At 49.6% G+C, this 14,645-nt stretch overlaps 2 protein-coding genes across 6 annotated transcripts in view; one reads left to right on the plus strand and one right to left on the minus strand.

The window, feature by feature from the left end:
* The window catches only part of BTLA (B and T lymphocyte associated), a 41,592-nt gene extending 27,172 nt beyond the window's left edge, over positions 1–14,420 (plus strand). For all 4 annotated transcript variants that reach the window (XM_075593566.1, XM_075593567.1, XM_075593568.1 and 1 more), the window contains 3 exons: positions 2,068–2,211; positions 9,040–9,080; positions 10,080–14,420. In XM_075593566.1, the coding sequence (XP_075449681.1) occupies positions 2,068–2,211; positions 9,040–9,080; positions 10,080–10,364 (470 nt within the window). In that variant the 3' untranslated portion in view covers positions 10,365–14,420. The remainder of the gene's footprint in view (positions 1–2,067; positions 2,212–9,039; positions 9,081–10,079) is intronic.
* PDZK1 (PDZ domain containing 1) overlaps positions 1–14,645 on the minus strand; it is a 125,328-nt gene that overhangs the window by 82,869 nt on the left and 27,814 nt on the right. The window lies entirely within an intron of this gene.

Consider the following 14,645-nt stretch of genomic DNA (forward strand, 5'->3'; position numbering starts at 1 on the left):
AGTCCTCAAGAACCTGAGTCAATGGGGCCAATTCTAGTAAGTTTGATTAGTTTGCTGCTACATCGCATGGTTTGGCATGTTCTCGCCGAACAGTTTATCATTGGAGTTATTACGGTATTTAGAAAGAATCTGAACCCATCTCAAACCGTGCGGCGGGAAAATGCCAAAACCGTCCGGCGAGGCAGAACAGTCATCTGAGATCTTTTCTACGCTCTCCCCCCTGCGAGTTTCTTGCAATGGGAGCTACACAGGGAGAGCCGCCTCTCCCTGCTCATCTCTTGCAAGCGATCGCAGTGTTTTTATTAAAATTGTAATACTAGTGTGTGTGAGAAGGGGGTCCCTGGACCTGAAACCAACGCAGTTCTGCTCTGAAGACCCCCTGCTCACACACACTAGTATTACAATTTTTAACGTTTAAATGTCCCGGACACGTGGCGCAGGACTTGCATGGGGATACCGGCACCCCATAACGGGGCCTGTATCTCAGGAAACATGGGGTCCCTGGACCTGAAATCAACGCCGGAACCGAATAACTACCTAGCAAAATGTTGCACGAACAGCTCAAAATCCTCGATGAGTTGGTTATCAAACCTTCTAGAATAGATCACAATGACCGAGCCACTGATTGAGCCACCTGTGCTGAAGCAGGGATATCCTTAAAACCTGACCTGCTGGTGGCCCGTGAGGACTGGAGTTGGCCACTCCTGTACTATTCATTAAACCATGGTCACATGTCCAAGCTGCAATCTATGTAATGATTTTGTCTGGTACTGTAACAATCTGTGCGTTGTGCACATGCTGTATACAGTAATATCGCCAAATTATAGCAGTTATTTACTAAATTACACAAAACTGGGTCAAAAACACCAGATTTATGAAGGAATTATTTTTTTTTGTTTCAGTGGGATTCCTCATTGATAAATACAGTGTTGTTTTTTTGTTCTTGTTTTGCCCTAAGTTTCGCAGCCGAGAGACTTTAGTCAATAGACCCCCAAAGTATTTACTGTATATGCTATTCATTAAGGTCTGAGATACAGCACAGTATAAACATATACTGTATGGGAAATCTAGCAAGTCTTTTTCACCTACCCCACGCTGGTAACGTGACAAATTTCAGCAAGAGAAAGGCAGTTACTCACAAAATTGTGATAGCGACAATTCGGGGCGCAATCGCTCTGAAAATCTCTTTGTCAGCGGGAGTTTTCCAAGTGAAAGTGCCCCGATCAGCACTATTGCAGTCTAAAGAATAAAGAAAGGAAGAGAGATAATGAGGATAATTGTGACCTTCAAACTAATAAGTATGTGGAAATAAAGCCATTCAAACAGGAACTAGAAGACAGCGCAGGAAATAAGATTGGTGATGAAAGGCATCAGGATGCGAAAATAAAAGATGTAGATATGAAAAATGGAGAAACAGAAAGTTTCTGCAGAAAGTGTAATAATAAGCGGTCAGACTGATCTCATGCGGTGCCAGAGATTTCCTCATCAGCGTCCAGATATGACCATAAAACTGGCCACGTTGGCAGCATATATTGGGATATATTGGCCAATCCTTACCAGTTAATACTATAGAACAGGGCTGACCAACTCCAGTCCTCAAGAGCTACCAACAGGTGAGGTTTTCAAGTTATCCCTGCTTCAGCACAGGTGGCGCAGTCTTTCACTGAGCCACTGATTGAGCCACCTATGCTGCAGCAGGGATATCTGACCTGTTGGTAGCTCTTGCAGACTGCAGTTGGCCAGCCCTGCTATAGAAAATCTGTATTGTGATGGAATAAGTGTTTGACATGTCCAATGCATGAACACAATCATGAATATGGTACCGGTTTTGGTTCTAGTCTTAGGGAATCTAACATTTACATTGGGCTTCCTTTCAAATGGGGGTAACCTTTATTTGCCAGTAACTTCTATTGACAGTAACAGATGTAAGCACAGTAATTGGTGTTTGGGGAGTGTGGTCCTAGTAAATCCTTTCTCTTTCAAACACATGCCATGTTTGCTTTGTTATTGTCTGATCCTGGCTTATGTTACATGGTCACTATGCTGTCATTCTTCCTTGTATTTCAGACAGTACTCGGCACAGATATAAGAACATTCAATCTGTATTCGAGAGCATTAAATGGGTCGTCTATCTGCTGGTATCCCTGGGGGTTCTCTGCATACTTATTATGGTTTGCTCTCTTGTAGGGATTTGCCTACGAAGACTCAAAGGTAAATTTTACTCTGTGAATGAATCTCTCATATCGTGTTCTTCATAACGCACAGCAACTGTTATAATCAAACAGCATCTCGTGCTAAGTCATGCTCTAACAAGTCAAGCCTAAAGAATATTTATTATATACTAGCTGAGAGACCCGGCGTTGCCCGTGAGTGAAATTTCCCGCTAGGAAAAGGTGGGGGGAGGGACAATGGACAGGAGATGGGGTGGGGGGAGGGACAGTGGACAGGAGGAGGGGAGGGACGGGGACAGTGGACAGGAGGGGACGGGGACAGTGGACAGGAGAGGGTGACAGTGGACAGGAGGGGGGGCAGTGGACATGTGTGGGGGGGCGGGGGACAGTGGACAGGAGGGGGGGACAGTGGACAGGAGGGGGGGACAGTGGACAGGAGGGGGGGGACAGTGGACAGGAGGGGGGGGACAGTGGACAGGGGGGGGGATAGTGGACAGGGGGGGTGACAGAGTGGACAGGAGGGGGTGACAGTGGCCAGGAGGGGGGGGGGAAGTGGACAGGAGGGGGGGTGAGAGTGGACAGGAGGGGGGGTGAGAGTGGACGGGACGGGGACAGTGGACAGGAGGGGACGGGGACAGTGGACAGGAGGGGACGGGGACAGTGGACAGGAGGGGACGGGACAGTGGACAGGAGGGGACGGGACAGTGGACAGGAGGGGACAACGACAGTGGACAGGAGGGGACGACGACAGTGGACAGGAGGGGACGGGGACAGTGGACAGGAGGGGACGGGGACAGTGGACAGGAGGGGACGGGACAGTGGACAGGAGGGGACGGGACAGTGGACAGGAGGGGACGACGACAGTGGACAGGAGGGGACGACGACAGTGGAAAGGAGGGGGATGACGACAGTGGACAGGAGGGGGACGACGACAGTGGACTGGAGGGGGACGACGACAGTGGACAGGGGGGGGGATAGTGGACAGGGGGGGTGACAGTGGACAGGAGGGGGTGACAGTGGCCAGGAGGGGGGGGAAGTGGACAGGAGGGGGGGTGAGAGTGGACAGAAGGGGGGGTGAGAGTGGACGGGACGGGGACAGTGGACAGGAGGGGACGGGGACAGTGGACAGGAGGGGACGGGACAGTGGACAGGAGGGGACGGGACAGTGGACAGGAGGGGACGACGACAGTGGACAGGAGGGGACGACGACAGTGGACAGGAGGGGGACGACGACAGTGGACAGGAGGGGGACGACGACAGTGGACAGGAGGGGGACGACGACAGTGGACAGGAGGGGGACGACGACAGTGGACTGGAGGGGGACGACGACAGTGGACTGGAGGGGGACGACGACAGTGGACAGGAGGGGGACGACGACAGTGGACAGGAGGGGGACGACAACAGTGGACAGGAGGGGGACGACGACAGTGGACAGGAGGGGGACGCGGAGGCAGGGAGGGGGGGAGTGAAAGGCAGGGGGAGTGAGCGCCGGGGAGGGGAGGTGAATGAGCGCCGGGGAGGGAGGTGAGTGTGATGGGGGGGGGGTGTGAAGAGAGGTGTGTGCGTGTGTGTATACCCGGCGTTGGCCGGAGGCAGGGGGGGCGTCAAAGGCTGGGGGGCCTCAAAGGCAGGGGGAGGGGGGGCATCAAAGGCAAGGGGGGGGGCGCCGTCAAAGGCAAGGTGGGTGCGTCAAAGGCATGGATTCCTCCCCCTGCATTTCCTCACCTGCCAGCATGCCACGCTACTCGGGCTGCCACTGGTTGTCTCCCCCCTCGTGGCCTCCGCCGACTCCCAGTGGCACAAAGGAGGTATTAACTCCCTGCCGCCCTCCTCATGCTCCTCGGGATGTTGAGCCTTAGAGAGCGTGCTGGGTGAGGTGGGTGAAGTGGGGTGGGGGTGAGGTGGGGGGGGGTGAAGTGGGGGAGGTGGGGGAGCGAAACACATGCGACACCTACCTCTACTTCCGGGTGACGCCATCTTCTCAATTGGATGGCGCGAGGGAGGAAGGGGGTCATGCCGGTGAAGGGAGGTGAGTGTGATGGGGGGGAGGAGGAGAGGTGTGTGTATACCCGGCGTTGGCCGGAGGCAGGGGGGGGCCTCAAAGGCAGGGGGGGTGCGTCAAAGGCGGGGGGGCGTCAAAGGCAGGGGGGGGCGTCAAAGTCAGGGGGGGGGGCGTCAAAGGCAGGGGGGGGCGTCAAAGGCAGGGGGGGGGCGTCAAAGGCAGGGGGGGGCGTCAAAGGCAGGGGGGGCGTCAAAGGCAGGGGGGGCGTCAAAGGCAGGGGGGGCGTCAAAGGCAGGGGGGGGGCGTCAAAGGCAGGGGGGGGGCGTCAAAGGCAGGGGGGGGGCGTCAAAGGCAGGGGGGGGCGTCAAAGGCAGGGGGGGCGTCAAAGGCAGGGGGGGCGTCAAAGGCAGGGGGGGGGCGTCAAAGGCAGGGGGGGCGTCAAAGGCAGGGGGGGGCGTCAAAGGCAGGGGGGGGCGTCAAAGGCAGGGGGGGCGTGAAAGGCAGGGGGGGCGTGAAAGGCAGGGAGGGGGGGTTGCATGAAAGGCTGGGAGGGGGGGGTGTTGCGTGAAAGGCAGGGAGGGGGGGGGTTGCATGAAAGGCAGGGAGGGGGGGTTGCGTGAAAGGCAGGGAGGGGGGGTTGCGTGAAAGTCAGGGAGGGGGGGGTTGCGTGAAAGTCAGGGAGGGAGGGGGGTTACGTGAAAGTCAGGGAGGGGGGGGTTGCGTGAAAGGCAGGGAGGGGGGTTGCATGAAAGGCAGGGAGGGGGGGTTGCGTGAAAAGCAGGGAGGGGGGGGTTGCGTGAAAGGCAGGGAGGGGAGGGGGGTTGCGTGAAAGGCAGGGAGGGGAGGGGGGTTGCGTGAAAGGCAGGGAGGGGGGGGGTTGCGTGAAAGGCAGGGAGGGGGGGGTTGCGTGAAAGGCAGGGAGGGGAGGGGGGTTGCGTGAAGGGCAGGGATGGGGGGGTTGCGTGAAAGGCATGGAGGGGGGGGTTGCGTGAAAGGCAGGGGGGGTGCGTGAAAGGCAGGGGGGGCTTGCGTGAAAGGCAGGGAGGGGGGGAGGTTGCATGAAAGGCAGGGAGGGGGGGAGGTTGCATGAAAGGAAGGGAGGGGGGGAGGTTGCATGAAAGGCAGGGAGGGGGGGGAGGTTGCATGAAAGGCAGGGAGGGGGGGGAGGTTGCATGAAAGGCAGGGGGGGAGGTTGCATGAAAGGCAGGGGGGGGGAGGTTGCATGAAAGGCAGGGGGGGAGGTTGCATGAAAGGCAGGGGGGGGAGGATGCATGAAAGGCAGGGGGGGAGGTTGCATGAAAGGCAGGGGGGGAGGTTGCATGAAAGGCAGGGGGGGGGGAGGTTGCATGAAAGGCAGGAGGGGGGAGGTTGCATGAAAGGCAGGGGGGGGAGGTTGCATTAAAGGCAGGGGGGGGAGGTTGCATGAAAGGCAGGGGGGGGAGGTTGCATGAAAGGCAGGGGGGGGAGGTTGCATGAAAGGCAGGGGGGGGGAGGTTGCATGAAAGGCAGGGGGGGGGAGGTTGCATGAAAGGCAGGGATCCCTCCCCCTGCGTTTCCTCACCTGGCAGCCTGGCGCGCTCCTCCTCGGGCTACCAGTCTGTCTCTCCCCACCCTGGCCTCCTCCGGCTCCCGGTGGCATAGAGGCGGTAGTGCGCGGCACCACCTCCCTGACGCTCTCCTCCTCCACCTCGTGCTCCTCGGCGGTGTCCGTTGTCGGGGATGGTGAGGCGGGTAAGCGGCGTGTGTGAAGGGGGGTAGCGGCGTGTGTGAAGGGGTGATCCTGAGAGAGCGTGCTCTGGGGGTTGGGGGGAAGTGGGAGAGCGCCGGGGAGCGGGCTCGCGGCGGAGGCGCACGCATCTCCCCTCCCTGTGGCTGCAGGGAGAGGTGGAGAGAGCCGGAGGAGCGATCTCGGGGATGGGGAGCGTGCTTTGGCGGGGGGCCAAGAGCCCACCCCCCTCAGAGCCGTGTGGGGGCTGGAGCTGTCGGCAGTGAATGCGGCCGTTAAGTAACGGAGCGGCGAAGGGCGGTAAGTAGCGGCCAGTAAGTAGCGGAGCAGTGTTGGGCAAGTAAGTGGTGGTGCTGGAGCGGTGGCGTGGCCGTGAAGTCGTCCATTGCGTAGCGGGCGGGAAGGAGCGGGCGGGAAGGAGCGGAGCGGGGGGAAAGTGTGATTTGGTGGTCGGGTAAGAGGGTGGAGGGGGGGGGCTGGAATAAAATAATGTAAATGAAATGTAGATGTTGTAAGTGTGTGTGGCGGCCATTTTTTAAATTAAATTAAGAGTGCGTAGGTGAAGGCTGCCGGTCATTTGTTAATGTTAAACACACATATTGTGAATGCGGACATTTAATAATGTAAATTAAATATAGTATTGCGGCGATTTAATAAAGTTAAGTAATAAAATAATGTTATTAAGGGAAATAATGTAACATTGGCAAAGCGGGACATTGTATAATGTCAATGTAAGGTACATGTTGTAAGTTCGTGTGGCGGCCATTTTAGAAAGTAAATAAAGAGTGCGTAGGTGAAGGTACGGGCAGGCATTGTTGTAATAAAAATGTAAAGTGCGTAGTGATGCACGCCATTGTTTTGATATATATTTATATTTGAATATATGTGTTTTTAGTAAGGCAGTCTTGATCGTGCGTGGGAGTGTCGTCGTGTGTGTGCGGAGGCCATATGGGCGGCCATGTGCACAGGGACTGTCGGCCGGCGACTGCGGAGGGAGAATGGCGGTTGAATGTGCGCGGCTATAGGGAGTGCGGTTGTTCCGGCGGTTAGTCCGGGCATGTGCATATGAAGGAGGCCATATGGCCGGCCATGTGCACAGGGAGTGTCGCGGTTGAATGTGCGCGGCTATATGGAGTGCGCTTCGTCCGTTGTGCCTACAGTTCTGGCTACAGGGGAGTAAGCATGAGTGTCAGCTACAAGGGAGTAAGCATGAGTGTCAGCTACAGGGGAGTAAGCATGAGTGTCAGCTACAGGGGAGTAAGCATGAGTGTCAGCTATGGGATGACAGTGTGTACACAGGGGTGACACCATGACTGAGATGTGGGATAACAGGTCAGTGTGAGTGTGTGTGGAGTGTGTGTGTGTGTGTGTGTGTACATGAGTCGGAGGTACACAGGGGTGACAGCATGACTCAGAGGTGTGTGTGTGTGTGTGTGTGTGTGTGTGTGTGTGTGTGTGTGTGTGTGTGTGTGTGTGTGTGTGTGTGTGTGTGTGTGTGTGTGTGTGTGTGTGTGTGTGTGTGTGTGTGTGTGTGTGTGTGTGTGTGTGTGTGTGGTTCTGGGCGTGTGGTGTGACTGCAAGTGTGTGAGAGTGAAGGAGGTGATGTCACAGTGGGGCGTACCTCTTGGCCAATGAGAGTCACGGACCAATCAGATTCACCGCAGATAGCACTAACCTCACTAACCATTCGATTTTATATATTAAGATAAATTATAATGTGAAACCATTGGGATCATGTACCGAAGTCTCCTAAGGCAAAAAGTGGTCTAAAAAATAGTAGCAGATTTATCAAAGAAATAATTCTCACAGTTGCGGGCAATATATCAAGGCAAATACAGTGCGGAGAAAATGACCTTAAATTGCATTATTTTCATGTTGTGGGTCTTTGCCTAAATATATCAAGGTCCTTTTTGATTTGGGGAGTGTTAATAGGAGGAGTTACCTGGTACACACATTCTATCAAGTCTCCATGCATCACATTGTTATCATGTATTTGGGTCAAATGAAGCTGCCAGGTTTGTGGTGCAGCAAACTTCTCTGCCTAACAATATACATCAAATGCAGGAAACACTTTGATATACAGTATTTTACACAAACAGAAAGAGATGCGAATGCTCCATAAGTATCAACCTATTTAATAAATATAAAATAAATCAGAAAGGGAGATCTAAAACACTCACAAAAAAATCACGCGGTAATTGCCTTAGACAAATATTTCAGTTGTGTTACCACACTCGGTTAAGGTAGGAGGTAGCAGAAGTTGCAGCACATGTACTGCACCGACACACTTTATTCGAGCAAATACCCGGTATGTACCTGGCAGATACCTGGAATGCGCCGCTCCTAACCTCTGACAAGCCCCGTTGCGTTTGCCTTCCCAGCCTGGGTTCATGCCTGGCTGATGGGCGGCTGATCTGTTAAATGATAATGATTAGGATTTAATAGGCTGCAATGCTTCGCGTGTCTACCAGATGGCATAAATTCATGAATTGTAATGCAGTTTATATATATATACTGTGCAGTATTGCAGCCAGCGGGAATAAAATGCTTCAATCCCTGCCTGGAAAATAACTCAATGCACTCGGGCAGAAAACAGTCACAAACCTCAATACACCCGGGTATACCCGAATTCGTGGGACTACCCGAGCTCGAATAAAGTGTGTCGCCAGTGTAGTGTAGGAGCCGTTAACATTCACTGTTTCACCCGACCACACTGGCATCTGGAAGAAGCAACTCCAAGATGGATGGATCAAGGAACAATAATGGTTCAAAGGGTGTTTGTCTGATACTCAAAAGGGCTTCCTACGGTTCTCGGCGTTCCACAACGGACACGGGAAGGATTGGACGCGTCCTTCAATGTCACTGCTGTAGTCGCTCGAATACTATGTGATCCTAAGAGACTTCAAAAAGTCGAAAGTAGAACAGTCCCAATGGATTTCGACTTCCTCAGGACACCCTTAAGTTGAATGTTTAACGTTAATTTTATTTATCTACCTATTCACTAAAGTATTCACCTCAATATTTTTGCCTCAATCCTGTTTCTTAACTGTATCAAACTTTAGGGAATCTAGCCTTATATTATCTGATTAAACATGGTCCCAGCCTTTGCATTCTGCTAAATACTATCCTTTTATCTCCAGCAAAACGCAGAATGCCTCCGGACACCTTGACCAATGAAGAGGTAAAGTACAGTACATGTTATTTGTATTTACAGTGCTGCTATTGCATGCTTTCTGAAATGCTATACAAGGTATACAGCGTGTTACATTCCTTGCCATGCTCCATGTAGATACGTACAGTAGATACAACATTAAAATAGATAAATACGTCTTTGGCATTTGTATTATTACTTGTACCTTGATTAATAAACCCCAAACAGTGGAACCATGTGATAAACAAAGTGATAGAATTCTGGCTTAAAACATATATAAGGCCTTGAAGCAGAAATTCAGAAACAATAGGTAAAGGCTGAGAAGCCACAGAGGGGATATCTCATTTGCAATAATATATTGAGTGTTATATTGCAGCTGAGACCTACTTTAGTGGCCCATACATTATTGACGAAACAGTGCTACGGTTTGCCATAAAACACCTTCCGGCACAGAAAATGAATGGAAGATATGATCAGCTTTCCGCTTACTTTGTCAAATTTCCCTTGTTGCTGAAAAGTTTTGCACATTAATTGTTCGTCATCAGTTTTTTACGCTCTCTGCAGATGGGCTGGTCCACAGAGGTGCCCACTATCCTAAGTATTTGAAAATTAGGCATACAGTTTATTCCGTATATCCACTCTTTTAATGATCCATATAAAGCAAAGCTGGGATCTTCAGATGGTTTATAAATATGTAATTTATTGAGTTAAGACATTCCTCCAAAATGTTGGTTGCATACTGTACATAATGCGGCATTCACGTCGTGGACTCCCGGTAACAAAGGTCTCGTTTACTTGTAAACTTGTTTGCTTTCAGTGTTACCGCTTAAGAATGTAGTTGGGCCGATAGGTGGCTGGAAATGATCAGTGTTGCTGATTTTGGTCTTCCGTTTTTTGGTATAATATGGAAGGGTTAAAGGTCAAAGGGTCATACTTAGCAAAAGTTTCAAATTGGCGTTAACACTAGAAATGTGTTTATCTTTAGTCCCAGACTTTGTGTTGGACATATCCTTTTGCTTTCTTTTGCAGATTAGATTTGTAGCTACACCACAAGGCTCCACCCAAAGGCCAGCGCACTCAGACGCTTTATCATACTGCTCTCCAGACACAGAAAAAGCTTCGGAGCCAATTGAAAGTCCGACTGAATATGCTATTATTTGTAATCCTGCACCAGCAACATCCTCATCACCAGAGGAACAGGATGCCATTGTTTATTGCGATTTGAAGCATGTATCCATTGATTCCAATAGGATGAGAAATGAACATCTGCTACATGATGAGACTGAGTATGCTGTTGTGTGCATGAATAATTAGTTCATTGGACAGCACAAGCTTCACTGTGAAGGAAACAAGGATGTGTTGCCTGTAACTAGCAATGCTGTTTCCAGTCAATACATTTGACTGACTCGCAGCTTGGAAATTTGCAGGTGGGAAACGAAAAAGGATAGCAATCCTGCTGCCTATGTGATGTTCTACAATGTTCTCACACATTGGAAATGTAGGGAGCACACAGTGGCAAACGTCTGCAGTGTTCAAGGAGCTTTCAAACTCCTGTAACATTCATGGTTTTAAATGAGCAAGCTTCGATGACTTTACAATTGCCGTAATATAATGCACGTTGAATGTAAAACACTGTTCATTTGAAAACAGCAAGACTGTCTTTGAACAGTTCAGGTGTGTGCAGATCAAAGGAGTAATTATGCATATATTTATAAAGCAGCAGCCTATCTTCTTTTCTTAAATCGCCTTCATTGCACGGACGCACTAACCTCATCTCATTGAATTGACAAACTTGTATAAATGATGTTTCTCCATACACAGTAGTTCATTTTCCCAGCCCCTCACCAATTACGGCGTAAGGTGAAGTTATGGCTTTGTGATTGTAACTGTAAGCAGCAGAATAGAATTGTGGAAGTCAAAGTGATCTCATAAGAAGTCTCACAGTAAGTGATCTCATAGTCCATCGTTTTTTGTAGCATATGACACATTGATAACATTAAATCAATGGAAAATATAGAACTGATTCATGAGGTTTCAAATGTCAAGATACATAATATATTAACATAAAGGATTTGTAAGGTAAGTGATCACACATTTGCTGCTAAACAGGCAAAGCAATGCTATAGGATCTCAGTGTGCTCTTGTTACTCGTACTCATAATTACCCATTGCACAATATCCTGGCCACTTGTATCTCGTGTATCATTTTGGTACCTGTGTGTCTGAGTGTTAGGTGTGCCAAGCAGAGCATAACTGTTTTTTTTATAGGTCTGCTGATTTAAGGGAATTCTGTGAAATGCAAATTAATATGTAGATCAGTGTTGTGATAGAGCAGGATTTCTATTAAGAGTGCTGTAGTGTGGAATCTATATGGGGCCTATGTGCACACAATCCCTGTGTTAAACAGGTTACACTTATAGTCTGCCTTATACACCCACTTCCTAAGTAGCAATCCCACCAAAATCTGTATATACTGTGAATATATATGTAACCCTTGTTCCCCCTCCCCCCCCAGAAACATATGCTATATCTAGGGTGTGCGAGGGCTGGTTACATGCGCTTGAGTGGTGCATACCTGCGTGGAACAGGAGGACCTGAGCTTCCCGCGATGTTGTTGGGGAGACAGGACCAGGCTTCTGGGGTAGTTGCCTCATTCTCTTAGTGGTGGTGCAGCGCCTCCATCTTCTATACCTTCCCAGGAGTATGGATTAGGACCCGTACAGTAGAAGTGACCCCTGGTCCCAGGGTGGGTGCTCCAGAATCACACAACAGTCTTTTGTAAAACAGCAATGTCTCTCTTTATTGTAGATAGATGATACACAGCAGCCTTGTAGCATACAGCCGCAACAACAACAGCAGTAGCAGTAGCAGCACACACAGATCCAAAAGTATACAGTCTTTCTCCTCTCCTCTCCCTTCCTCCAAGAGGTACTCCACAGGATGGTCTGTGAGGGGCCTCAAAACCCCATGCTCACCTCAGAGGGTCCCCTCTGGGCGGGGGTAGATCCTCCCCATCACCCCCTCATCAGGGTGAGGGGCATTGGTTCCACCGGAGCTCTGCTCACTCGCTGACTATCATAGGCCAGAGTCCTTGGTATATCTCTCCTGCTCCCAGGAGAGAGAGCTCGGTTCACTCCGCTCTCTTCCAACTCCCAGGACAGACTCGGATGGACTCCCAAGGAGAACTCCAAGTAGACTAACGGTCACTTACAGGAATGGGCTGCTAAATAGTCTCAGCCCCACCCATCATGATGTCAGCAGGACCTCCCCTCTGTCTCATGCCTGCAGCAGAGTCAGGGACCTGCATCTATCACTCAGGGCAGGGCTTGTAAGGGGGGAAAACCCATGATTACTATTGTTGCCTGCCCTTAACAGGACTTACCTCAGTAGGAGAAAGATATGTATAGCCTGTGCTGTTTACAGGGGGCTACATATATTTACACACACAGATGCAGCTATAGTTATTGCTCCCGCTGACACGTTATGGTGCGATAATCATACATTAAAACAGCAAAAGTACCTAGCACTCACACAACATGAAAAGAAGTTATACTGTACATTTTACCGATAATAAATATCACTAGTGTAACCCATATCCCCCCCCCCCCCAGACACAGATGTCATATCTAGGGTGTAGTGAGGGCTGGCTACATGTGCTTTGGTGGTGCATACCTGCCGGTAACAGGAGGGCCTGAGCTTCCCGCGGTGATGTTGGGGACACAGGACCAGGCTTCTGGGGTAGTTGCCTCCATTCTCCTAGTGATGATGCGCCTCCATCCGCTATATCTTCCCAGGGATGTGGGGTAGGACCCTTATAGAAGAATAACCCTGGTCCCAGGGTGAATGCTCCAGAATCACACAGTCTTATGTAAAATCAGCAGTGTCTTTATTCTCTTATCTGGCACATAGCAGCAGTAGTACATGACAGGTCATATGCCAAGGCACTCCAAAGGTACACCAGATCTCCTCCTCTCCACCAGACTGTACTCCTGCAGGATGGTCTGTGGGGGGCCTCAATACCCCCAATGCCCACCACAGAGCGTATGCTCTGGGTGGGGGTAGATTCTCCCCCTCACCCCCTCAGTAAGGTGAGGGGCATTGGTCCACTCTAACTCTGCTCACTCTCCAAACTCATAGGACCGTAGCCTCTCTCTTCTGGTCCCAGGGCAGAACCTCTCTCCTCCAACTCCCACATAACAAAGCCCACGCCCTCACAGGAACTGGCTACTAAATAGAGTCAGCCCCACCCCTCATTATGTCAGCAGGACCTCCCCTCTGTCTCATGCCTGCAGCAGAGTCAGGGGCCTGCATCTATCACTCAGGGCAGGGCGTGAAGGGGGAAAACCCATGATTACTACTGGCGCCTGCCCTTAACAGGACTTACCACAGTAGGAGAAAGATATATAGCCCGTTCTGTTTACAGGGGGCTACACTAGCAATTGAAGATATATAAAAAATGCATAAAGTGCAAAGAAATACACAGCATGAAATAACAGATCCAAACCAAACACGAGTTAAAGGGAGAGGCTAGAAAAATGATGGTGCGATGTTCAGTGATATTCTCCGTTATCACAGCTATTGAATCCAATGGAACCTCTGTGATATTCTGTGTTATAACACAGGACAGTATGTTGTATTATCAGCGGGAGCCATGCAGTCTGCTACATCTGTATATACAATATGCTTAGAATATTTTCAGTATGCCCTGGTAGTGACCCCCTTCCAGTGTTAAGCCTCCACAGGTTTACTTATTTCCTCTGTCTCCCTCTTAATATAAACCTGAGATTCATGTTAATGATCACTTTTACCTGAGACCCGAGCTGCAAGCACAGACTAAACAGGGCATTTATCTGAGTCTCCTGGCTACAAAACAGATACAAAAATACTGCACTGAATGTATTAAAGAAGAAAATCCAATTGGTTTCGCTAGGGATGTTTTTTTTTACATTGATAAATCTGGTGATATTTTGTTTGTCTCTTATTCTCCGTTACCTCTCCCCCTCTTCCTTGTATACTTCTTTTCTCCCTGTTGACATTGGAAACACTTACTTAAAATGTCAGTCCTTCCACCTTCCTCTTTAGCTCTGTTTCCTGCAGGTGTGCCCTCACTTTGGGATACAATTGATGGAAATAGAAGCAATAGATAGTAAGGAAATAACTCTGAGATAATCTACAACCTTGATGGCTGTGTAACATAATACTATGTACTGTACTGCACCAGAATATAATATCATTTGTACGTAGGTAAAATATTTGAAAGAACATGTATCTTTTACTGAAAAGTGTATGCAATTGTTATGTAACATTTAATGATGTGAATGTATCTTAATAACATGATTTTTGCACCATGGAAATGATTGTAAATTAAATATTAAACCAAAATATTAAAGTGACCTGTGTATGTGTGATGAATACCTGTACAAGAGGGGCATTACATGTTAACAATCATTTAAATTGATTACTTTATCAAATTAGATATACAGTACAGTAATTACAATTCTACATTAATAGAACTTATTAACACAAGTTACAGTGGCAGACTGGACAACATGATTTGGTGAAGATCAAGTACATAATTCCCATCAAAATCATATAC

This window comes from Ascaphus truei, chromosome 3 (genome assembly GCF_040206685.1).
Source record: "Ascaphus truei isolate aAscTru1 chromosome 3, aAscTru1.hap1, whole genome shotgun sequence".
Lineage (NCBI taxonomy): Eukaryota > Metazoa > Chordata > Amphibia > Anura > Ascaphidae > Ascaphus > Ascaphus truei.